This window comes from Danio rerio, chromosome 21 (genome assembly GCF_049306965.1).
Source record: "Danio rerio strain Tuebingen ecotype United States chromosome 21, GRCz12tu, whole genome shotgun sequence".
NCBI lineage: Eukaryota > Metazoa > Chordata > Actinopteri > Cypriniformes > Danionidae > Danio > Danio rerio.
Window position 1 is genome coordinate 17,525,480 of NC_133196.1, and position 26,966 is coordinate 17,552,445.

At 36.8% G+C, this 26,966-nt stretch overlaps 2 protein-coding genes and 1 long non-coding RNA gene across 4 annotated transcripts; 2 read left to right on the forward strand and 1 right to left on the reverse strand.

Annotated features, from left to right (window-relative positions):
• Nucleotides 1–482: 482 nt before the first annotated feature.
• Nucleotides 483–4,144, reverse strand: LOC141379837 (uncharacterized). Of its 2 annotated transcripts, XR_012396693.1 has the most exons (4): nucleotides 4,094–4,144; nucleotides 3,969–4,001; nucleotides 3,100–3,206; nucleotides 483–951 (listed from the first exon to the last, which is right to left on the reverse strand). It is a non-coding gene; the product is annotated as an uncharacterized lncRNA (long non-coding RNA). The 2 variants fall into 2 exon arrangements; XR_012396692.1 differs by lacking the exon at nucleotides 4,094–4,144 and having other exon boundaries at nucleotides 3,969–4,038.
• A 272-nt stretch (nucleotides 4,145–4,416) lies between these two features.
• LOC141379833 (uncharacterized) lies at nucleotides 4,417–6,436 on the forward strand. Its single transcript, XM_073935126.1, has 2 exons — nucleotides 4,417–4,844; nucleotides 5,305–6,436. The coding sequence occupies exons 1-2, from the start codon at nucleotides 4,518–4,520 to the stop codon at nucleotides 5,968–5,970; spliced, it is 993 nt and encodes a 330-aa protein (XP_073791227.1). The 5' UTR covers nucleotides 4,417–4,517; the 3' UTR covers nucleotides 5,971–6,436.
• Nucleotides 6,437–7,764: 1,328 nt separating this feature from the next.
• LOC141380035 (uncharacterized) lies at nucleotides 7,765–22,433 on the forward strand. The gene is made up of 3 exons (XM_073936110.1): nucleotides 7,765–8,733; nucleotides 9,839–17,422; nucleotides 22,380–22,433. The coding sequence occupies exons 1-3, from the start codon at nucleotides 8,470–8,472 to the stop codon at nucleotides 22,431–22,433; spliced, it is 7,902 nt and encodes a 2,633-aa protein (XP_073792211.1). The 5' UTR covers nucleotides 7,765–8,469.
• The last annotated feature ends 4,533 nt before the right edge of the window (nucleotides 22,434–26,966 follow it).

Sequence of the window (26,966 nt, forward strand, 5' to 3'; positions counted from 1 at the left end):
AGCACCACAAAAGCAGTAGTGTCACTCTGATGAAGCGTGTTTTGTGAAATTTACAATGTCATGCTATGTTCTTTCCCATAATAAGCTGTCATGAGAGCAGATAGAATGCAAATGCAACATGATACATCCTTTTAAATTCCAGCAAGAGGCGAATATCTTGAACTTAATCGAAATGACATGTTTTCGCCATGCTGGACAGAATAAGTGGGATTATACAAGAATTGATCTGGAGAATTTAGATGGAGATGAATATAATTTATAGGCTATAATAAAAGTAAACTACTATGTGTCCTTTATCTGCCAGTCACTAACTGGCATTTGCATGACATCAAATACCACTGGCCGGCAACTCTTATTATATTAAAGCAATTGCTATATCTTTTCAGACCACAAGTCATGTGTCATGTTTTGGCTGTTTTTAAATCCCAAAACACAAAGGTCTTCTTTGTGCAGACAGTATTCATAGACTCTAAAAAAGGAACTGATACAAATGCATTTACTGAAGAGAAGTAAAACTAAGTAGTGGACTACAACAACTGAGGATGGTTATGTGCATTGAAGGCATTTACAAACAAACAAGACAGCATGATTATATGTCATAGATTAAAATGGAAGATCCAGAAGGTACGGGCATGCAGAGAAAAACATGCTTAATGCAGATTTCTTTATCGTCCTCATCCTCAATGAACAGTGATATATATTGGCTGTCCTGCCATGGAAGCTCACCGTTTTCAGAAACTAGGATACGGTAGTTTGGAACGTCAGGTCGAAAGCAGAACTTCTTGAATACAGAATCCGGCAGTATAGTGTCTGTCACATCTTGGCCAGCGTGTCTGGTAATGAAGGCTTCAATATCCAACTTCTCTTTGCTGATAAAGGCTCGCACATTCCTGCTACTCCTGTTCTGCACGCTGGTTGTAGCGTTTTTGTTGCCCATTGTTTTCAGTATGCCTGATGACAGTACACATATGTTAAATGCAAAGAAACAGCATTAGTATGAATGTGTAGGTAAAACAGGTGCTTCAGAGCTGAACTGAGGATGTCTTTTAAAACCTAAGTCATTTCCTGGATTTTAAATTAGGTAAGTAAATGTATAAAGAACTGGTTTTCATGTTTTAAAGGGGACCTATAATGCAAAAAAATTATATATATATATATATATATATATATATATATATATATATATATATATATATATATATATATATATATATATATATATATATATACTTTTATGAGGGGTTTAAACATCATTGTGTGCTCTATAAAACCTAACAGCGAAAATCACTAAATGAATAAGTTAGTTGAATAGTTTATAATTAAAAAAAAAAAAGTTACTTTGACTTAATGAAAAAAGAGTTATGGCAACTGATAAACTGATGATATTGAGCAGAACCAAATGAGTTATGAATTAATTAATTATAATAGTTAACTCTAATGCGCTAAAAAAAAAATTCCAAAGAAGATTCCTTGGGTTTACTCAATTTTTTAAGTCAATTGGTTGTAAACAATTAATTTAGGTTGAGTTTAAACAGACTAATTAAGTTGAACATTACTAAATTTAATTTGCATGTTTAAATTCAACTGATAAATTGTTTGCAATCATCATTTTTCAGTGTGCTTGAAGTTAATTTAAATTGTTTGTTCTAGCTTTTGTCTATAGCAAACAATAAAATAATTTAAACAAGATTATAAAGACCTAAAATGGAGGCTCTTTTTGATGTCAGTGGTTAAAAACTAACTCAATGAAACAGTGCATAGTATCTCAGAAACAAAAAAAAATAGTTTTTGTTATTCAGGCACAATTAGGATCAAAAGCTCATAAAGGGCCAGTTTTAAAGAGTTATAAAACATTATTTGTGGGTTATTTTGAGCTGAAACCACAAATTCACATTAGTCTTATGGACGGACAGATGGACGGACAGATGGACAGACAGACGGACAGACGGAAGGATGGATGGACGGATCAAGCAAAAAACAAACAAGTTTTGGGTGGCGTACAGACAGACAGACAGACAGACAGACAGACAGACAGACAGACAGACAGACAGACAGACAGACAGACAGACAGACAGACAGACAGACAGACAGACAGATAGATAGATAGATAGATAGATAGATAGATAGATAGATAGATAGATAGATAGATAGATAGATAGATGAAATGACTCTGAAATTATGAGCTTTGCACAATTATTACTATAATTATCAGTAAACATTGTTAAATCACATTTGTATTTCAAATATAAATGTAAGAATGAAGGGTAAATGTTCTTTGAGATACAGACATTGCAGAAATTATATAATAGCAACTATTGTGTATTAGACCTAAGGTCAGCACTGACTTCACAGTGACTTTAGATTTGATATTACACAATTGTGATTGTAAGGGGTGAAAACAAAAGTCATAGGACCCCGTCTGTGACCACCGCTGACCTCCATCTGGGAGATAAATTGGCTTCTATTCTTTGGCATCTTGTTGGCTATAACTGAAGTGTACGCTTTGATTATTTTCATTGCTTTCTCTTTGTTACTTGTCCTCACACTCTCCACTTTCCTCTATGTCCTCCTTGAATAAGTGTTATTTGACTTTGTTCATGAAGCAAAGGGTACCTCAAAAATGAAAGGCCGTTCTTTCTTTTGTGCTCCTCAAGTCACAAAACAGAAAGGCAACAATATTTCTCTGATCAAATGCAGTGCTTTTATGGGCACCCTTAAAAAAACAATGGCTCTCATTCTCATTTGGACCTCCTTTTTCATTCTGTTCAAGGTCACAAAAAATTCAAATGCTTAGTGCAGTGTTTCTCAACCTTGTTCCTGAAGGCACATCAATATTACATATTTTAGATAACTCGCTTATCTGACCCATTCATTTCAGGTTTTGGAGTCTCTTCTAATGTTTTGATGAGTTAATTCAGATGTGTTTGATTAGGAAGAGTTTGAAAATGTGTACTGTTGGTGTGCCTTCAGGAACAGGTTTGGGAAATACTGTTCCAGTGTACTACATCAACACAGTAGTGAAGAAATCTAAAAAGATAAGAAAATGATTTGGTCTTGCAATTGTTTGCTCCAAATCTATCATAATAACATAATTCCTACCTCCACGAGTGCAGAGTTTCAGGTGCGCTTTCTGTTCTCAGTTCAGGTCAGATAGCAACTGTGTCAGATCCCTGGAAGACGTTTTAAATACTTTGAATACAGATCGCCTGCACACATTTATAATAACATGCAAATGTCAAGCAACACTTCATTCTGTCACATGTGCACAAAGGCCTTTCATTGCTGGAAGAAGAGAAAAGATAACAGCACTGTCTGGGCATCCATTGTAAGTGTATTACAGGACATTTGGGACCTTTATACTACAAGACCTACAGTTCAATATTATAAACATTTTAGCAATCGATGCATTCAATGGGAATCTAACATGACCTTCTTGTAATTTATAGTGCTAAGCTCTATTCAACAAAACAACACTATGGGAAAGCAGAAAAGAAATACGTGTATACACGAGCTGCGGTCACACTGGACTTTTCTCCCTATAGACCTACATTCATACGCAAGTGAATGCATCAGACCGGAAATGCAAGATCGTGCGACAAGTTTCGCAGTTCGCTGCGTTGGAAAGTTCAAGCTTGGTGAACTCTGACCTGCGAAATTTCATCACTTGACTGAGTGTGACCAATCGAGGATCAAAACATGACCTCTCTGGACAGAAATTTAAAATATGGAGCAATCGCTCGCTTTTTAAATGTCTAAATATTGTTTAATCTCACCCCTTTCCACAGCGTCAGACTACAGAACTTTGCAAGCTCAAGCTCAAACTCAAGTGTGACCACAGCTTAATTTAGAGATGATCATGTGCTTATGATTGACTACAGCTGGTCCCGCATTAACTATCAGATGATTTACCAATCAGATGAATCCAAACGCACATAATAAAATTTAAAAAAAAAAAAGTCACTTCTTACCTTAGTCATCTTTCCCTAGGGTACTCCGGTTTCCTCCCACAGTCCAAAGACACAAAGACATGCAGTAGAGCTGAATTGAATAAACCAAATTGGCACAGTATGTAAGTGTTTAAGTGGGGATTTACCACATAGCCATTTGCTGCTATGGTTGGCGGTTCATTCCACCGTGGCAACCCCTAATAATCAAGGAATAGGTTGAGCGAACAAATTCAGGGGAGTTCTCGAGACTCCTCAGGTTCCTATGTGTAGGTTCAGTAAATTTACTTTTATGACAGAGTAAGTTATATGTATTGCCTTTAATGTGAAATAACTGACCATAAAGATAGGAGGCTGAGAAAAAGCTCATTTTAGAAGAACATTTGAGATGACACTTAAAGGTTTTTGCTTCTGAACTCTTCATTTGCACCACTGTTAATGTGTATAAAGGAGTCAGTGGCAGAACGCAGTCAGTCATGTGTAGTCATATACAGTATGAGTGCCAGAAAGCAAAGATAAGAGCTGCTCACATTCGCTCAGCTGCTTCCACACAGCTGTTGAGAAAGAGCCACGATGAGGCTACACCAGCTTCTCAGCTTCGCCTCAACATGCATGTACGTGTGGGGTGCGATTTTTCGGCCAGACCACCGTAATGAAAAGTGGAGCCCTTGTGAAGGGCACTTTTACAAAGGATGGGCCCACGTTCTGCTGCTTCTTAAAAAAGCTTCTGCGGACTTTTGCTGCAGGTGCCATGAAGAAAAATGTGTTTCCATTGCTAGCTTTCCAACCTTAAAGTTTGTGCCAGTTTTCTGGGCATATCAAATAGGCCATTTGGGGGTCTCCGATTTATCAGAGCAGGATCTTCTGAAGAATATCGCGACATGGTTTATATCCCCAACGGTAAGGTCTTGCTTTTTATTCTGTTAACATGTCTCTTTCATAATAAAAGTAAGCATAATGTTATCTCTAACTACAATCTGCTGTTATATATATATACATACATATATTAATGAAAACTTTTAATAACTCCATTTGTATTTCATGTAGCCAACATTTTGCTCAACTATTCTTTTAAGCACTTTTTAGATTTACATTTCTGTCAGATATCATTTGACAGATAAAAGCATAAAGTCAAGATGAAAAAAAAATCCAATTTGCATATTTAAAGTGTAATTCAAAGCAGTATCAAGTGACCAAAAAGAAATGATGTGCTTGCTTTTTGAATATTTAATAATGAATTAATTATTAATTTCTTAACTATTACAGTCTAGAACTAAGTGCGCTCTTGTAAAACGCAGAGCTTAAAATGAGATTTCTTAATTTTTCTGTGCCCTTTTTTTTTTTTTTTGGCTCCTGACAGGTAATTGGAGATCTGCTGAGAGGAAAGATGCACGCACTCCCGCTTCGAGTCACATCAAAACCGTCCTCATCAACCACACATGTATTAAGTGGTGTGTATCATCTCAATGAGAAACACATGGATAAACTGGGCAACTGGCAAAGCGCAGGATACATTCGCTGGATCACGTACCACCACACAGATAATAAAGGCTTTACTTTTGAAGGGGCGCTTGTCCAAAACAGTCAGGACAGATGTAGGTGGAAATGGATGAAGTTAAAGCAACTGATCGCGATCCTTTCTGGAGTCTTCATGGCCAAACCCATGCAAAACCTCTTCGATCATAGAAACATGGGACATTTCGACTTCAAAGGCTTAGATGAAATTCCTGATGGCTTCGAGATCTGGGAGTATTTAGATGCTGTGATGCCGTGTGTAAAAAAAATGCAAGTCAAAAAAGCAGAACAGAACACAACGACTAGCAAAACCCCCTCAACATCAGACAGGATGGCAGGCATTTGCTCTGTGCTCATTCACCGCACCAGCTCCGGTCTGAAGAGATGCCTTGAGAGGGTGATGTTAGAAAAAGAAGAATACACCACCTCTTTATCGTTCTTGCATTCCTCAGTCAGTGGAAAACCACATAATGACAGGTCAGAGTATTGGACGCGAAGCCCTCTTCAATAAAACAAAGTCAATAATCACAGCAAATACACCACAAAAAAGACACAGCACAGTTGAATTCATTGCAGAAGAAAACATTCATTTTGGCTATTGATCTGAACCACTTAGTGTAGGACCTGCAGGATGAGATAAATAACATGTATGAAACGGCACAGAACAATCATGGATAAAAAAACACATCATACCAAAATTTCAGGTGCAATTTTACCAATAGGAAACGTGCGCTGTTGATTCTGTCTTATATGAAGTTCATTATTTCTCTGAGTTAGGGCTCAATTGTTTATACCTTTTTGCCCCATTCCATTTGGAAATATCATCTTTTCCTTGCTTGTTGACATATTGTAATTGTTATAAATCAATGTTTATCACACTATCATTAAGTCAATTTAAAGACAATAAGTAAACTACTGTATGTAGATGACTTTTTGTGTCTGTGACTTAAAATGACAAATAAATCACTTTTAAATCAAACCTTTGTAAGTTTCATAATTATCAATACATGGGGAAATACACATGACGATTGGAAATGCAATGGGGAACACATAAAATGTGAGGAAATGTAATTGATTGTTCGCCTAACCTGATTTCACAAAGAAGGACAAGTTCCTGGATTATCATCTACACTCACCGGCCACTTGATTAGGTACACCTTAGTATTACTGGGTTGAACCCCCTTTTGCCTTCAGAACTGCCATAATAATTTGTGGCATAGGTTAAACAAGGTACTGGAAATATTCCTCAGAGGTTTTGCTCCATATTGACATGATAGCGTCAAGCAGTTGCTGCAGATTTGTGTGCTGCACATCCATGATGTGAATCTCCCGTTCCATTACATTCCAAAGGCGCTCTATTGGATTGAGATCTAGTGACTTTGTAGGCCATTTAAGAACAGTGAACCCATTGTCATGTTCAAGAAACCAGTCTGAGCTGATTCCCTTTATGACATGGCGCATTATCCGGCTGGAAGCAGCCATCAGAAGGTGGGTACACTGTGGTCATAAAGGGCTGTGGTATTGACACAATGTTCAATTGGCACTAATAGGCCCAAACTGTGGCAAAAATATCCCCCACACCATTACACCACCACCACCAGCCTGAACCGTTTATACAAGGCAGGATGGATCCATGCTTTCATGTTGTTGATGGCAAATTCTGACCCTACAATGCGAATGTTGCAGCAGAAATCAAGACTCATCAGACCAGACAACGTTTTTCCAATCTTCTATTGTCCAATTTTGGTGAGCCTGTGCAAATTGTAGCCTTGTAACGAGTGGTTATTTGAGTTAATGTTACCTTTCTATCAGCTCAAACCAGTCAGATTTTTCTCCTCTGACCTCCGCCATCAACCAACAAGGCATTTGTGCCCACAGAACTACTGCTTACTGGATATATTCTCTTTTATGGAAACCCTAGAGATGTTTGTGCATGAAAACCCCAGTAGATCAGCAGTTTCTGAAATACTCAGACCAGCCAGTCTGGCACTAACAACCATGTCAAGTTCAAAGTCACTTAAATCAGCTTTCTTCCTTGTGAATATGATCAAAAGCTGTATTATGCATGCCAGGCCAGTAGTTGGTGATGTCGCTTTTACCGCCTACCGGTTCAACAGGTTTTTAGGCCCCCAAAGCTCTGTTGTGCTCTAAAACAGGGGTTCCCAAACTTTTCAGCCCGCGACCCCTAAAATAACAATGTCAGTGATTTGCGACCCCCAATATCTTCTTAGGTGATTATAAATCTATAAACCTTAGACACAACGGCACAAACATAAGTCTACTTAATGTTTAATTTTTGGTAAACACCACTTGTTTTGACAATGTTTTCAGTGCATCAAATATTTAAAAACATGTACAATTTGTTTTAATTATTTGTTTTCAATAATTTACATGCACTTTTTTTGTACATATTATAATATTGCATTTAAGAAGTACATCGCAAAAGTAATGTAATTATGCCTTAACCATTTCAAATGTTTGTTGTATTAATTCTATAAATAACAAAAAGCCATCCACAAAATTACTTTTATAATTGTTTTCCCAATTATCAGGTAACCGCCTCCAAATGCAAGATGCATGTGAGTTCCCCGCTGGCATTCAAGTTATATCTTATTATTTTAATATCATAGTGGAAGTAACTCCTTTTTATTTTAGTCACACGTTTTATCCAATATTTTAATCTTGCACATAAAGTAAATTAGCAACTTTGGATGGAAGCATAGCTGTGTAAATCCTAAATGCTAATAAATAATCAGAAAAAATAAGCTAATAATAATTTCACAGCATTACATTACTGTTAATTGTGCTAGGCTTTTGCTCTTACAATAAAAAGGCACATTGTAATAAACTGGAACTGTAAGATGATAGTCCAGCCCAACGTAGATATGTCTTATCTTATGTATATAGTAAAACTCAGAAACACAAATGAATCAAAGATAAGGACATGGTGTGACTGTCTTGTCAAATGGCCTAAAGTAGTAAAGGAAATGTTGCTGGAGCCGATGGAGTGATGAAGTTATGCTGGTTTATTTTGTCTCTCTTTACTGTAGTTTCTATGCCTCCTGACTGTAATAGGACTCCATTTCATAACACACTCTGCCAGAACTGGGCTCGACTTCAGTCTACACTTAAAAACTATGGCCACATGTGCAGATGCTTTATAGTAAAGTGCGTCTACATCGCAGAAGTGCGCAGGATCAGTAATATGCCATGCATTTGGATTAACAGAAGGCATCATAAAGAAAATATAAAGACTGCAGTTTTTTCGCCAAAGGTAAGCTTTTATGATTTCAATAATTAACCTTAAATGTCTATTAATTCTATTAATCTAGCTTTTTCTCTTTTGTGCAAACAAAGTATGGGGTAAAATATAAGCAAAACTTAAGTTTAAAGATCAATTCTCACTAGTGGCTTAATATTTTTGCCTATTCTTAAAAATGGCGGGATGTTTGTTTTGCATGATTTTATTCTACATTCCTACCTCTACCCTACACCTAAACCTAACTGCTACCTTACTCACTATTATTAAAGGGGCACATTTGATGGTTTATTAAAGCAAAATTCATAGTTAATAGTTCATAAGTTGTTAATGGCAAGAGATATGCTTTAAAATAAAGTGTGACCCTAATATTTAACATTTTTTCTATTAGTATTAATATAATTATTGGTATACGGACCATAACACCGTACAAATGAGTACATTTATGAAGAATAAGACAATACAGCTTTATACAGCCTCTGTTTATCTTAGCATGTGTATATTTCAAAATCAAATTTTATGTATATGCTATAGCATAATATTATAAATGTACTGAAAATCAAATTGAGAAAAACTGAAGATTATAATAGGTGAAGTTCATTTATAAACTAAGCCGAGGGGGTTCATTGAGATCTACCTAAGCTCAAACTTTTTTTTTTCGCCCTGCAAACGGGAGGAAGCCAAGGGCTCGAGGATCTCATAAGCTCAGGGTTCTCTACTGGGACAGCATGCCAAACAAGCTTTATTATCAATCAACGGCTAAGTGTGAACTCTTGAATGCAAATTTACAGATAAATTATTCACCCTACAGCCATCCAAACATAGGCCACTATATATATATATAGCTGAAACTGTGCTTGGTGAATAATAAAAACCATCAGTTACCAACACTTTGAGATAATAATAATAATAATAATAATAATAATAATAATAATAATAATAATAATAATAATAATAAAGAACAAATGCAGGCAAAACAAAATTCATATTAGTTGCTTCTGACAAACTTTGATGGCTCTAAAGCTGAAGGATTGATCTGTGCAAGCACATTATTTATAACTGTTATATTACAATTGCAATAAAGACCTCAGTGCTTACTATATGTTCAATTTCCTCACAGATTATTAGAAGCTTGCTACATTCATCTAACCAAGGCATCACTTCAAAAACATGCCTTATGATTGGCGTCTTCCATATTAAAAGAAAAACCGTCACAAAACTGAAAAAGTATCCAAAGGAAAAACCCTCTAATTGGACTACTGACTATCATTCTGGCCAAACTACAGATGGATTTCCAGGGGACGCTTATGAAAAAAGAAGTTTATGGGAACAGGTGTCAGATTTAGCTAAGATGCTAAGGAATGCTTTCCCATCTGCCACACGGTTGAGAATATTTTTTAATCAAAAGGGTTCAACCATCTGTCCCATACGCCAGCCTGCAAGATATCCACAACCGCACCAAGCAGCAGAAATCAAAATGAGTGAGTTGGAGGAAAGTGCAATGAAAGTTGCATCCAATTCCAGTAATGACGCTGTCATCCATATGGAAAAAATATTGAGGTTGTTAGGAATGGAACTTGTCGGAAATGAAGACATTTTCCGAATGAAAGCAAAGGACAGTATGTCTTTGTTAGAGAATAAATCAGATGGCAACATTTTTGTGACTCATGAGATCCTAACCAACATCTCATTTCAAAACAACATCACTGCAACTGCCTCAACACACAGAAAACTTGTTCCCTCAAAATTCTTTAGGCAAAGAAGAAGCATATGGAAACAAAGTCGAATAATGGTCAAAACAGATGATGCATCAAAAGAAAGTAAAGACCAGGCAACCTTGCCATTCAGTCAAACTGCTACAAAACCACATAACGCTTATGATGAAACACAAGAATCAAGCATTACAGAGAGTTTTGTTAAACAAAGCAATACAGAAAATATCGAAAAGGAAACAAGTGAATCAGAAAATCCATCCGCCTCCAGAAAATATGTAAACACTGTCACACTTACAAAACAACAGATGGGAATTACAACAGTGCTGACTGAAACAGACTGTTCAACAGAACTGGAAAGACCGTCAGCAGAAAACGATGGAAGTGAGAAGAAACCATCTTTAGGGAGCAACAGAATTAGGCCAACAGCGAGAAAAGTTCATGAAACCACAATTGATGGTGAAAACAAACAAACAGACTTCCCTGGAATTAGAACAGCATCAGATAAAGGAAACACCGCATCTAGTAAACAACAGGAGAAGGAATCCACTGGGCATTGGACAGTGTTGGTTACAAGTCAACCTGATATTTTAATGTCAGAAATACCCAGCACAAATAAAGAAGTTACACAAACTACCTCCAAAGAAAATACACATAATGTCATGGAAACACAAAAGGATGCTGAAATGAAAACAGGGGCTCCTGAAACAGAATGTACAACAGAAATTGAGATACCGCTACAAGAAGAAATAACATCATTGGAGGAAATCATAACCAGCTCTGATGAAAAACAGTCAGATTCAAATTCACATCTTAGCACAGAAGGTACAAATAAAGAAGTGACACCAACACATTTCAAAGGAATTGAACAGAATGCTAAAGTAAACGAACATGAAAAAGAAATGAGAACAGAACATCAGGAAACAGAGTATACATATGTAACTGAGATACAAGCGGCAGATGAGAAAACACATCTGGACAGCACAAATACTGCATATGTTAAGAAGCAGTCAGAATCTGCTGAAATAAATTCAGTACACACTGAGTCAGCTATTACACATGAACTAGTGACACCAACCACATCCACAAAAAATTCAAGAAAAGGGACAAAAACGACAACAGATACTCCTGAAGCAGAATGTACAGGAGAAATTGAACAACAAACTACACCAATGACAAAATCTATGTCAAATGAAAAAAGACAGCCAAAACCTGCTGAAATATTTTCAGAAAATACTGAGTCAACCATCACAAACGAATCAGTAACAGAAACTCAATCCACTACAAAAATTAAACAACAAACACTTGAAGAAACAACACTGATCAAATCTACAATGTCATATGAAGAAAGGCAGTCAGAAGCTACTGAAGCAATTTCGGTAAACACTGAGTCAACTGTTATACTTGAACTAGAAACACCAACTCCAGCCACAAAATATTCAGAAGATCTCACAGTGATGAGACAAGAGACACAAATAACAACAGAGACTCCTAAAACTGAAACTACCACAGAAATTGAACGACAAACATACCTAGAAACAACATTATTTACAAAATCTACAATGCTTCATGAAGAAAGACAGTCAGAACCTGCTGAAATTATTTCAGTAAATACTGAGACAACCATCACATTCGAACCAGTAACAGAAACTCAATCTATAGCAGAAATTAAACAACAAACCCCTGAAAAAACAACACTGGTAAAATATACAATGTCATATAAAAAAAGACAGTCAGAACCTGCTGAAATTATTTCAGTAAATACAGAGTCAGCCCCTACACACGAACCAGCACGAACCGCCTCGACAAAATATGAAGAAAATTTTACAGTGACGACACAAGAGACACAAAAGACAACAGAGACTCCTAAAACTGAAACTAAAACAGAAATTGAACAACAAGCACTCAAGGAATCAACAACACTAACAAAATCTACATTGTTTCATGAAGAAAGACAGCCAGAACCTGGTAAAATTATTTCAGTAAATACTGAGTCAATCATCACGCATAAACAAGTAACACCAAACACCTCTACAAAATACACAGGAGATTTCACAGTGATGAGACAAATGACTGCAATGGCAACAGAAACTCCTGAAACTGAATGTACAACAGAAATTCAACAACAAACCCCCGAAGAAACAACATTACTAACTAAATCTACAATGTCACAAGGAGAATCACAGTCAGAAACTGCTGAAATTATTTCAGTAAATGCTGTGTCAACCATCACACAGGAACCAGTAACACCATCAGCCTCGACAAAATATAAAGAAAATGTTACAGTGACAAGACAATTAACAACAATAGCAACAGAAACTCCTGAAACTGAATGTACAACAGAAATTCAGCAACAAAACACAGAAGAAACAACCTTATTTACAAAATCTACAATGTCACAAAAGGAAAAACACTCAGAAACTGCTGAAATAATTTCAGTAAATACTGAATCAACACTCACACATGAACCGGTAAAAGAAACTCAATCTACTACAGAAATCAATCAACAAACACCAGAAGAAGCCGTTATAACTGAACCAGTCACACAAACCACATCAAGACAAGTGACAGCAATGGCAACAGAGAATCCACAAACTGAATGTACAACAGAAATTGAAAAAACACCTGAAGAAACAACACAGACAAAATCTACAATGGCATATGAAGAAAGACAGTCAGAACCTGCTGAAATTATTTCAGTGAACACCATCACACATGAACCAGTAACAGCAACCCCATCCACAAAATATAGAGAAGATTTCACAGAGGAAGAACAAGTGACTGCAATGGCAACAGAAACTCCTGAAACTGAATGTACAACAGAAATTCAACAACAAAACCCTAAAGAAACAACATCCCTAACAAAATCTACAATGTCACAAGAAAAAACACAGTCAGAAACTGCTGAAATAATTTCAGTAAATTCTGAATCAACACTGACACATGAAGTGGTAACAGCAACTCAATCTACTACAGAAATCAATCAACAAACACCAGAAGAAGCAACACTAATAAAATCTACAATGTCACATGAAGAAAGACAGTCAGAACCTGCTGAAATTATTTCAGTAAGTACAGTGTCAGCTGTTACACCTGAACCAGTGACACCAACCACATCAAGAAAAGTGACAGCAATGGCAACAGAGATTCCACAAACTGAATGTACAACAGAAATTGAACAAACACCCAAAGAAACAACACAGACAAAATCTACAATGTTTCATAAAGAAACACAGTCAGAACCTTCTGAAATACTTTTATTAACTACTGAATCAACCATCATACATGTACCGGTAACAGAAACTCAATCTATTACAGAAATCAATCAACAAACAAGTGAAGAAGCAACACTAATACAATCTACAATGTCACACGAAGAAAGACAGTCAGAACCCGCTGAAATTATTTCAGTAAATACTGTGTCAACTATCACACACGAACCAGTAACACCAATAGCCTCTACAAAAAATAAAGAAAATTATACAGTAACGAGACAATTATTAACAATGGCAAGAGAAGCTCCTGAAACTGAATGTACAACAGAAATTGAACAAACACCCAAAGAAACAACATCACAGACAAAATCTACAATGTTTCATGATGAAAGATGGTCAGAACTTGCTGAAATAATTTCAGTAAACACTGAGTCAACTATTACACATAACCCAATAACAGAAACTCAATCTACTACAGAAATCAATCAACAAAAACCAGAAGAAGCAACACTGATAAAATCTACAATGTCACATGAAGAAAGACAGTCAGAACCTGCTGAAATTATTTCAGTAAATACAGTGTCAGCCGTTACATCTGAACCAGTGACACCAACCACATCAAGACAAGTGACAGCAATGGCAACAGAGATTCCACAAACTGAATGTACAACAGAAATTGAACAAACACCCGAAGAAACAACACAGACAAAATCTACAATGTCACATGAAGAAAGACAGTCAGAACCTGCTGAAATACTTTCATTAACTACTGAGTCAACCATCACACACAAACCTGTAACAGAAACTCAATCTACTACAGAAATCAATCAACAAAAACCTGAAGAAGCAACACTGATACAATCTACAATGTCACATGAAGAAAGACAGTCAGAACCTGCTGAAATTATTTCAGTAAATACAGTGTCAGGCGTTACACGTGAACCAGTAACAGAAACACAGTCTACCACAGAACTCAATCAACGAACACCAGAAGAAGCAACAATGATACAATCTACAATGTCACATGAAGAAAGACAGTCAGAACCTGCTGAAATTATTTCAGTACATACATTGTCAGCCGTTACACCTGAACCAGTTACACAAACCACATCAAGACAAGTGACAGCAATGGCAACAGATACCCCACAAACTGAATGTACAACAGAAATTTACCAACCACCCGAAGAAAAAACAAAGACAAAATCTACAATGTCACATGAAGAAAGACAGTCAGAACCTGCTGAAATTATTTCAGTAAACACTGAGTCAACTATTACACATGTACCAGTAACAGAAACTCAGTCTACTACAGAACTCAATCAACAAACACCAGAAAAAGCAGCACTGATGCAATCTACAATGTCACATGAAGAAAGACAGTCAGAACCTGCTGAAATTATTTCAGTAAATACAGTGTCAGCCGTTACACCTGAACCAGTGACACCAACCACATCAAGAAAAGTGACAGCAATGGCAACAGAGATTCAACAAACCAAATGTACAACAGAAATTGAAAAAACACCTGAAGAAACAACACAGACAAAAACTACAATGGCATATGAAGAAAGACAATCAGAACCTGCTAAACTTATTTCAGTGAACACTGAGTCAACCATCACACATGAACCAGTAACACCAACCCCATCCACAATATATAGAGAAGATTTCACAGAGATGAAACAGGTGACTGCAATGGCAACAGAAACTACTGAAACTAAATGTACAACAGAAATTCAACAACAAAACCCTAAAGAAACAACATCACTAACAAAATCTACAATGTCAAAGGAAGAAACACAGTCAGAAACTGCTGAAATAATTTCAGTAATTTCTGAATCAACACTGACACATGAACCGGTAACAGAAACTCAATCTACTACAGAAATCGATCAACAAACACCAGAAGAAGCAACATTAATAAAATCTACAATATCACTTGAAGAAAGACAGTCAGAACCTGCTGAAATTATTTCAGTAAGTACAGGGTCAGCCGTTACACCTGAACCAGTGACACCAACCACATCAAGACAAGTGACAGCAATGGCAACAGAGATTCCACATACTAAATGTACAACAGAAATTGATCAAACACCCGAAGAAACAACACAGACAAAATCTACAATGTTTCATGAAGAAAGACAGTCAGAACCTGCTCAAATACTTTCATTAACTACTGAGTCAACCATCACACATGAACCGGTAACAGAAACTCAATCTACTACAGAAATCAATCAACAAACACCAGAAGAAGCAACACTGATAAAATCTACAATGTCACATGAAGAAAGACAGTCAGAACCTGCTGAAATCATTACAGTAAAAACGGAGTCAACAATTACACATGAAGCAATAACAGAAACTCAATCTACTACAGAAATCAATCAAAAAACAACTGAAGAAACAACACAGACAAAATCTACAATGTTTCATGAAGAAAGACAGTCAGAACCTGCTGAAAAAATTTCAGTAAATACTGAGTCAACCATCACACAGGAACAGGTAACAGAAACTCAATCTACTACAGAAATCAATCAACAAACAACCGAAAAAGCAACACTGATACAATCTACAATGTCACATGAAGAAAGACAGTCAGAACCAGCTGAAATTATTTCAGTAAATACAGTGTCAGGCGTTACACGTGAACCAGAAACACAGTCTACTACAGAACTCAATCAACGAACACCAGAAGAAGCAACAATGATACAATCTACAATGTCACATGAAGAAAGACAGTCAGAACCTGCTGAAATTATTTCAGTACATACAGTGTCAGCCGTTACACCTGAACCAGTTACACAAACCACATCAAGACAAGTGACAGCAATGGCAACAGATACCCCACAAACTGAATGTACAACAGAAATTGACCAACCACCCGAAGAAACAACACAGACAAAATCTACAATGTCACATGAAGAAAGACAGTCAGAACCTGCTGAAATACTTTCATTAACTACTGAGTCAACCATCACACATGAACCGGTAACAGAAACTCAATCTACTACAGAAATCAATCAACAAACACCCGAAGAAGCAACACTGATACAATCAACAATGTCACACGAAAATAGACAGTCAAAACCTGCTGAAATTATTTCAGTAAATACTGAGTCAACACTTACACATGAAGCAATAAAAGAAACTCAATCTACTACAGAAGTCAATCAACAAACACCTGAAAAAGTAACACTGATAAAATCTACAATGTCACATGAAGAAAGACAGTCAGAACCTGCTGAAATTATTTCAGTAAGTACAGGGTCAGCCATTACACCTGAACCAGTGACACCAACCACATCAAGACAAGTGACAGCAATGGCAACAGAGATTCCACATACTGAATGTACAACAGAAATTGAACAAACACCCGAAGAAACAACACAGACAAAATCTACAATGTCACATGAAGAAAGACAGTCAGAACCTGCTAAAATACTTTCATTAACTACTGAGTCAACCATCACACATGAACCGGTAACAGAAACTCAATCTACTACAGAAATCAATCAACAAAAACCTGAAGAAGCAACATTTATACAATCTACAATGTCACATGAAGAAAGACAGTCAGAACTTGCAGAAATCATTACAGTAAAAACTGAGTCAACAATTACACATGAAGCAATAACAGAAACTCTATCTACTACAGAACTCAATCAAAAAACAACTGAAGAAACAGCACAGACAAAATCTACAATGTTTCATGAAGAAAGACAGTCAGAACCTGCTGAAAAAATTTCAGTAAATACTGAGTCAACCATCACACAGGAACCGGTAACAGAAACTCAATCTACTACAGAAATCAATCAACAAACACCCGAAGAAGCAACACTGATACAATCTACAATGTCACACGAAAAAAGACAGTCAGAACCAGCTGAAAGTATTTCAGTAAATACAGTGTCAGCCGTTACACGTGAACCAGTAACAGAAACACAGTCTACTACAGAAATCAATCAACGAACAACTGAAGAAACAACACAGACAAAATCTAAAATGTTTCATGAAGAAAGACAGTCAGAACCTGCTGAAAAAATTTCAGTAAATACTGAATCAACCATTACACAGGAACAGGTAACAGAAACTCTATCTACTTCAGAAATCAATCAACAAACAACCGAAGAAGCAACACTGATACAATCTACAATGTCACATGAAGAAAGACAGTCAGAACCTGCTGAAATTATTTCAGTAAATACAGTGTCAGCCATTACACGTGAACCAGTAACAGAAACACAGTCAACTACAGAACTCAATCAACGAACACCAGAAGAAGCAACAATGATACAATCTACAATGTCACATGAAGAAAGACAGTCAGAACCTGCTGAAATCATTACAGTAAAAACTGAGTCAACAATTACACATGAAGCAATAACAGAAACTCTGTCTACTACAGAACTCAATCAAAAAACAACTGAAGAAACAACACAGACAAAATCTACAATGTTTCATGAAGAAAGACAGTCTGAACCTGCTAAAAAAAATTCAGTAAATACTGAGTCAACCATCACACAGGAACCGGTAACAGAAACTCAATCTACTACAGAAATCAATCAACAAACACCCGAAGAAGCAACACTGATACAATCAACAATGTCACACGAAAATAGACAGTCAGAACCTGCTGAAATTATTTCAGTAAGTACAGGGTCAGCCATTACATCTGAACCAGTGACACCAACCACATCAAGACAAGTGACAGCAATGGCAACAGAGATTCCACATACTGAATGTACAACAGAAATTGACCAACCACCCGAAGAAACAACACAGACAAAATCTACAATGTCACATGAAGAAAGACAGTCAGAACCTGCTAAAATACTTTCCTTAACTACTGAGTCAACCATCACACATGAACAGGTAACAGAAACTCAATCTACTACAGAAATCAATCAACAAAAACCTGAAGAAGCAACACTGATACAATCAACAATGTCACATGAAGAAAGACAGTCAGAACCTGCTGAAATCATTACAGTAAAAACTGAGTCAACAATTACACATGAAGCAATAACAGAAACTCTATCTACTACAGAACTCAATCAAAAAACAACTGAAGAAACAACACAGACAAAATCTACAATGTTTCATGAAGAAAGACAGTCAGAACCTGCTGAAAAAATTTCAGTAAATACTGAGTCAACCATCACACAGGAACCGGTAACAGAAACACAGTCTACTACAGAAATCAATCAACGAACACCAGAAGAAGCAACACTGATACAATCTACAATGTCACATGAAGAAAGACAGTCGGAAACAGCTGAAATTATTTCAGTAAATACAGTGTCAGCCGTTACACGTAAACCAGTAGCACAAACCACATCAAGAGAAGTGACAGCAATGGCAACAGAGATTCAGCAAACCGAATGTACAACAGAAATTGAAAAAACACCTGAAGAAACAACACAGACAAAAACTACAATGGCATATGAAGAAAGACAATCAGAACCTGCTAAACTTATTTCAGTGAACACTGAGTCAACCATCACACATGAACCAGTAACACCAACCCCATCCACAATATATAGAGAAGATTTCACAGAGATGGAAAAGGTGACTGCAATGGCAACAGAAACTCCTGAAACTGAATGTACAACAGAAATTCAACAACAAAACCCTAAAGAAACAACATCACTAACAAAATCTACAATGTCACTAGAAGAAATACAGTCAGAAACTGCTGAAATAATTTCAATAATTTCTGAATCAACACTGACACATGAACCGGTAACAGAAACTCAATCTACTACAGAAATCGATCAACAAACACCAGAAGAAGCAACACTAATAAAATCTACAATGTCACATGAAGAAAGACAGTCAGAACCTGCTGAAATTATTTCAGTAAGTACAGTGTCAGCCGTTACACCTGAACCAGTGACACCAACCACATCAAGACAAGTGACAGCAATGGCAACAGAGATTCCAGAAACTGAATGTACAACAGAAATTGAACAAACACCCGAAGAAACAACACAGACAAAATCTACAATGTTTCATGAAGAAAGACAGTCAAAACCTGCTAAAATACTTTCATTAACTACTGAATCAACCATCACACACAAACCGGTAACAGAAACTCAGTCTACTACAGAAATCAATCAACAAACACCAGAAGAAGCAACACTGATAAAATCTACAATGTCACATGAAGAAAGACAGTCAGAACCTGCTGAAATTATTTCAGTAAATACAGTGTCAGCCGTTACACCTGAACCAGTGACACAAACCACATCAAGACAAGTGACAGCAATGGCAACAGATACCCCACAAACTGAATGTATAACAGAAATTGACCAACCACCCGAAGAAACAACACAGACAAAATCTACAATGTCACATGAAGAAATACAGTCAGAACCTGCTAAAATACTTTCATTAACTACTGAGTCAACCATCACACATGAACAGGTAACAGAAACTCAATCTACTACAGAAATCAATCAACAAAAACCTGAAGAAGCAACATTTATACAATCTACAATGTCACATGAAGAAAGACAGTCAGAACCTGCTGAAATCATTACAGTAAAAACTGAGTCAACAATTACACATGAAGCAATAACAGAAACTCTATCTACTACAGAACTCAATCAAAAAACAACTGAAGAAACAACACAGACAAAATCTACAATGTTTCATGAAGAAAGACAGTCAGAACCTGCTGAAAAAATTTCAGTAAATACTGAGTCAACCATCACACAGGAACCGGTAACAGAAACTCAATCTACTACAGAAATCAATCAACAAACACCTGAAGAAGCAACACTGATACAATCTACAATGTCACACGAAAAAAGACAGTCAGAACCTGCTGAAATTATCTCAGTAAATACTGAGTCAACACTTACACATGAAGCAATAACAGAAACTTACTCTACTACAGAAATCAATCAACAAACACCTGAAAAAGTAACACAGACAAAATCTACAATGTCACATGAAGAAAGACAGTCAGAACCTGCTAAAATACTTTCCTTAACTACTGAGTCAACCATCACACATGAACAGGTAACAGAAACTCAATCTACTACAGAAATCAATCAACAAACACCTGAAAAAGTAACACTGATAAAATCTACAATGTCACATGAAGAAAGAGAGTCAGAGACAGCTGAAATTGTTTCAGTAAATACAGTGTCAGCCGTTACACCTGAACCAGTAGCACAAACCACATCAAGACAAGTGATAGCAATGGCAACAGAGATTCAACAAACTGAATGTACAACAGAAATTGAAAAAACACCTGAAGAAACAACACAGACAAAATCTACAATGGCATATGAAGAAAGACAATCAGAACCTGCTAAACTTATTTCAGTGAACACTGAGTCAACCATCACACATGAACCAGTAACACCAACCCCATCCACAAAATATAGAGAAGTTTTCACAGAGATGGAACAGGTGACTGCAATGGCAACAGAAACTCCTGAAACTGAATGTACAACAGAAATTCAACAACAAAACCCTGAAGAAACAACATCACTAACAAAATCTACAATGTCACAAGAAGAAACACAGTCAGAAACTGCTGAAATAATTTCAGTAAATTCTGAATCAACACTGACACATGAACCGGTAACAGAAACTCAATCTACTACTGAAATTGATCAACAAACACCAGAAGAAGCAACACTGATAAAATCTACAATGTTATATGAAGAAAGACAGTCAGAACCTGCTGAAATTATTTCAGTAAGTACAGAGTCAGCCGTAACACCTGAACCAGTGACACCAACCACATCAAGACAAGTGACAGCAATGGCAACAGAGATTCCACAAACTGAATGTACAACAGAAATTGAACAAACACCCGAAGAAACACTACAGACAAAATCTACAATGTCACATGAAGAAAGACAGTCAGAACCTGCTAAAATAATTTCAGTAAATTCTGAATCAACACTGACACATGAACCGGTAACAGAAACTCAATTTACTACTGAAATTGATCAACAAACACCCGAAGAAACAACACAGGCAAAATCTACAATTTTTCATGAAGAAAGACAGTCAGAACCTGCTGAAATTATTTCAGTAAATACAGTGTCAGCCGTTACACCTGAACCAGTCACACAAACCACATCAAGACAAGTGACAGCAATGGCAACAGATACCCCACAAACTGAATGTACAACAGAAATTGACCAACCACCCGAAGAAACAACACAGACAAAATCTACAATGTCACATGAAGAAAGACAGTCAGAACCTGCTAAAATACTTTCCTTAACTACTGAGTCAACCATCACACATGAACAGGTAACAGAAACTCAATCTACTACAGAAATCAATCAACAAAAACCTGAAGAAGCAACACTGATACAATCAACAATGTCACATGAAGAAAGACAGTCAGAACCTGCTGAAATCATTACAGTAAAAACTGAGTCAACAATTACACATGAAGCAATAACAGAAACTCTATCTACTACAGAACTCAATCAAAAAACAACTGAAGAAACAACACAGACAAAATCTACAATGTTTCATGAAGAAAGACAGTCAGAACCTGCTGAAAAAATTTCAGTAAATACTGAGTCAACCATCACACAGGAACCGGTAACAGAAACTCAATCTACTACAGAAATCAATCAACAAACACCCGAAGAAGCAACACTGATACAATCAACAATGTCACACGAAAATAGACAGTCAGAACCTGCTGAAATTATTTCAGTAAACACTGAGTCAACTATTACACATGTACCAGTAACAGAAACTCAGTCTACTACAGAACTCAATCAACGAACACCAGAAGAAGCAACACTGATACAATCTACAATGTCACATGAAGAAAGACAGTCAGAGCCTGCTGAAATTATTTCAGTAAATACTGAGTCAACACTTACACATGAAGCAATAACAGAAACTCAATCTACTACAGAAGTCAATCAACAAACACCAGAAGAAGCAACACTGATACAATCTACAATGTCACATGAAGAAAGACAGTCAGAACCTGCTGAAATTATTTCAGTAAATACAGTGTCAGCCGTTACACCTGAACCAGTGACGCCAACCACATCAAGACAAGTGACAGCAATCGCAACAAAGATTCCACAAACTGAATGTACAACAGAAATTGAACAAACACCTGAAGAAACAACACAGACAAAATCTACAATATTTCATGAAGAAAGACAGTCAGAACCTTCTGAAATACTTTCCTTAACTACTGAATCAACCATCATACATGGACCGGTAACAGAAACTCAGTCTACTACAGAAATCAATCAACAAACACCTGAAGAAGCAACACTGATACAATCTACAATGTCATATGAAAAAAGACAATCTGAACCTGTTGAAATTATTTCAGTAAATACTATGTCAACCATCAAACACGAACCAGTAACACCAACTGCCTCTACAAAATACAAAGAAAATGTTACAGTGACGAGACAAGTGACAACAATAGCAACTTACACTCCTGAAACTGAATGTACAACAGAAATTGATCAACAAACACCCGAAGAAACAACATCACAGACTAAATCTACAATGTTTCATGAAGAAAGACAGTCAGAACCTGCAAAAATTGTTTCAGTGAATAATAAGTCAACCACCACACATGAATTAGTAACAGAAACTCAATCTACAACAGAAATTAAACAACAAACACCAGAAGAAACACCAAGGACACAATCTACAATGTCACATGAAGAAAGACAGTCAGAACCTGCTGAATTTATTTCAGTGAATACTGAGTCAACCATAACACATGAACAAGTAACACCAACCCCATCCGTAAAATACACAGAATATTTTACAGAGATGAGAAATTTGACAGCAATGGCAACAGACACTCCTGAAACTGAATGTACAACAGAAATTGAACAGGAAACACCTAAAGAAACAACATCACTAACAAAATATACCATGTTTAATGAAGAAAGACGGTCAAAACCTGCTGAAATTCTATCAGTAAATACTGAGTCAACCACTAAACATGAACCAGTAACAGAAACTCAATCTACAACAGAAATTAAACAACCAACACCAGAAGAAACACCACTGATAGAATCTACAATGTCACACAAAGAAAGACAGTCAGAACCTGCTAATATTATTTCAGTAAATACTGAGTCAACCATCACACACGAACCAGTAACACTAACCACATCGAGAAAATATAAAGAAAATATTACAGTGACAAGACAAGTGACAACAATGGCAACAGAAACTCCTGAAACAGAATGTACAACAGAAATTGAACAAACACCTGAAGAAACAACATCAATGTTAAAATCTACATCATATGAGAAAAGATCGTCAGAACCTGCTGAAACTGAATGTACAACAGAAATTGAATTACAAACACCTGAAGAAACAACATCAATAGAGAGACTAACTAAATCACTAACAACCAATGAAAAAGAAGGGCCTATCCTTTCGGATGGAGATGGTTGCTTTGGACTGATTCATCGCACCAACTCTGGGCTGAAAAGATGTCAAGAGAAGATGATAAAAATAAAAAATTCACATTCACAAAGTCTTTTTACTCAAGCTACCAATGAATTACTTACACCAACACCACCCAGCAAAGTTGCAGATGCTTTAACTAAAGAGGACCGAATAATGACAACAGATCTTCCTGAAACTGAATGTACAACAGAAATCGAGTTACCAACACCTGAAGACAGAATATCAATAGAAAAATCAACTCAGTCACAACGAAACAAAGAAACAGAAGGGTCTGAGCAGTCAAATGAAGACGGTTGCTTTGGATTGATTCATCGCACCAACTCTGGACTCAAAAGATGCCATGAGAAGATGATCAAAAACTCACGCTCAGAAAGTCTTTCAACTCAAGATACAAGGATATTACTCATACCAACCACTCCCAGAAAACTGGCAGATGGTTTAACTGAACAGGACAGAATGATGACTACAGATCTTCCTGAAACAGAATGTACAACAGAAATCGAAATACAAGAGGACAGAACATCAAAAGAGGAAAGAGCAACATCTGAAGAAAAACAGTCAGAAATAGGGACCCCTGAAACTGAATGTACAACAGAAATTGAGTTACAAATGCCAGAAGAAACAACATCAGTAGGGAGGCCTACTAAATCACCAACAACCAAAGCAACAGAAGGGTCTGAGCTTTCGGATGGAGATGGTTGCTTTGGGCTCATTCATCGCACCAACTCTGGGCTGAAAAGATGTCAGGAGAAGATGATAAAAAATAAAAATTTACTAAGTCTTTCAACTCAAGATACCAATGGATTATTTACACCAACACAACCCAACAAAGTTCCAGATGGTTTAACTGAGCAGGACAAAATGATGACTACAGATCTTCCTGAAACAGAATGTACAACAGAAATCGAGATACAAGAAGACCAAACAACAATATTTAAAAAAAGAGCAACCACATCTGAAGAAAAACAGTTAGAAACAGGGACCCCTGAAACTACTGAATGTACAACAGAAATTGAGTTACAAACATCTGAAGTAGCAACATCGATAGAGAGAGCAACTAAATCACCAACAACCAAAGAAACAGAAGGGTCTGAGCTTTCAGATGAAGACGGTTGCTTTGGACTTATTCATCGCACCAACTCTGGGCTAAAAAGATGCCAGGAGAAGAGGATAAAAATTAAAAATTCACATTCACTAAGTCTTTCAACTCAAGATACCAATGGATTATTTACACCAACACAACCCAACAAAGTTCCAGATGGTTTAACTGAACAGGACAAAATAATGACTACAGATCTTCCTGAAACAGAATGTATGACAGAAATCGAGATACAAGAAGACCAAACATCAATATTTGAAAGAGCAACCACATCTGAAGAAAAACAGTCAGAAACAGAGACCCCTGAAACAACTGAATGTACAACAGAAATTGATTTACAAACACCTGAAGAATCAACATTGATAGAGAGAGCAACTAAATCACCAACAACCAAAGAAACAGAAGGGTCAGAGCTTTCAGAGGAAGACGGTTGCTTTGGACTTATTCATCGCACCAACTCTGGGCTGAAGAGATGCCAGGAGAAGATGTCAAAAATTGAAAATTCACATTCACAAAGTCTTTTAACTCAAGCTACCAATGAACTATTTATAACAACACCACCCAGCAAAGTTGCAGATGCTTTAACTGAACAGGACAGAATAATGACAACAGAGGCTCCTGAAACGGAATGTACAACAGAAATCGAAATACAAGAGGACAGAACATCAATAGAGGAAAGAGCAACCACATCTGGAGAAAAACAGTCAGAAACTGCTAACACAATTTTAGAAAATATTAAAGCAACAGTTTCAAATGAACCAGTGCAACTAACCACGTCTTCAAAATATGCAGAAGATTTTACAGTGTCGAGACAAGAGACAGAAATGACAACAGAGGCTCCTGAAACGGAATGTACAACAGAAATCGAAATACAAGAGGACAGAACATCAATAGAGGGAAGAGCAACCACATCTAGAGATAAACAGTCAGAAACTGCTAACACAATTTTGGAAAATATTAAAGCAACAGTTTCTAATGAACCAGTGCAACTAACCACGTCCACAAAATATGCAGAAGATTTTACAGTGTCGAGACAAGAGACAGAAATGACAACAGAGGCTCCTGAAACAGAATGTACAACAGAAATTGAGATACTGGTACAAGAAGACAGATCATCATTCGAGGGAACTACAACTACATCTAAAGAAAAATATTCAAATGGCAAGTCAGCAGTCACTAACGAACCACTCACACCACCCAAATCTGCAAAATATGTAGAAGATTTCATAGTGACGAGACAAGAGACAATAACGACAACAGAGACTGGTGAAACAGAGTGTACAACAGAAATTGAGCTACAAATCCTTGAAGAAACAACATCAACAAGCAAAGAAAGTGAAGACTCTGGGGTTTTGGGTGGTTGCGTTGGTCTAATTCATCGCTCCACCAGTGGGTTGAAAAGATGCCAAGAGAAGATGATAAAAATTCAATTACTGTACAGTTCAACACCAAGTCCACAAGAGCCCGCAACTATGATATATAAGCAACAAACATCAACTCAGAATAATTCAAAACAAGCTGCCCAAGATGAGAATGACCATTTCTACTTTTTTAATGGAAAGTTAAAAAGAGTTGGAAATCATGGTTCGAGACATGACAACAACACTTACACTCACCAGACTACGACACAACCATAGTTGAACCACAGTGACAGACGAGTCCTCGAATTGATCCTGTGGGCCAACCTGAACACCTGCCAGTGTCCTACTCACCTGCAGTTCTCCACGATGGACGTCCAGCGTTCTCCAGTCCCCTGCGCCTAGACTACAGCTCCACACA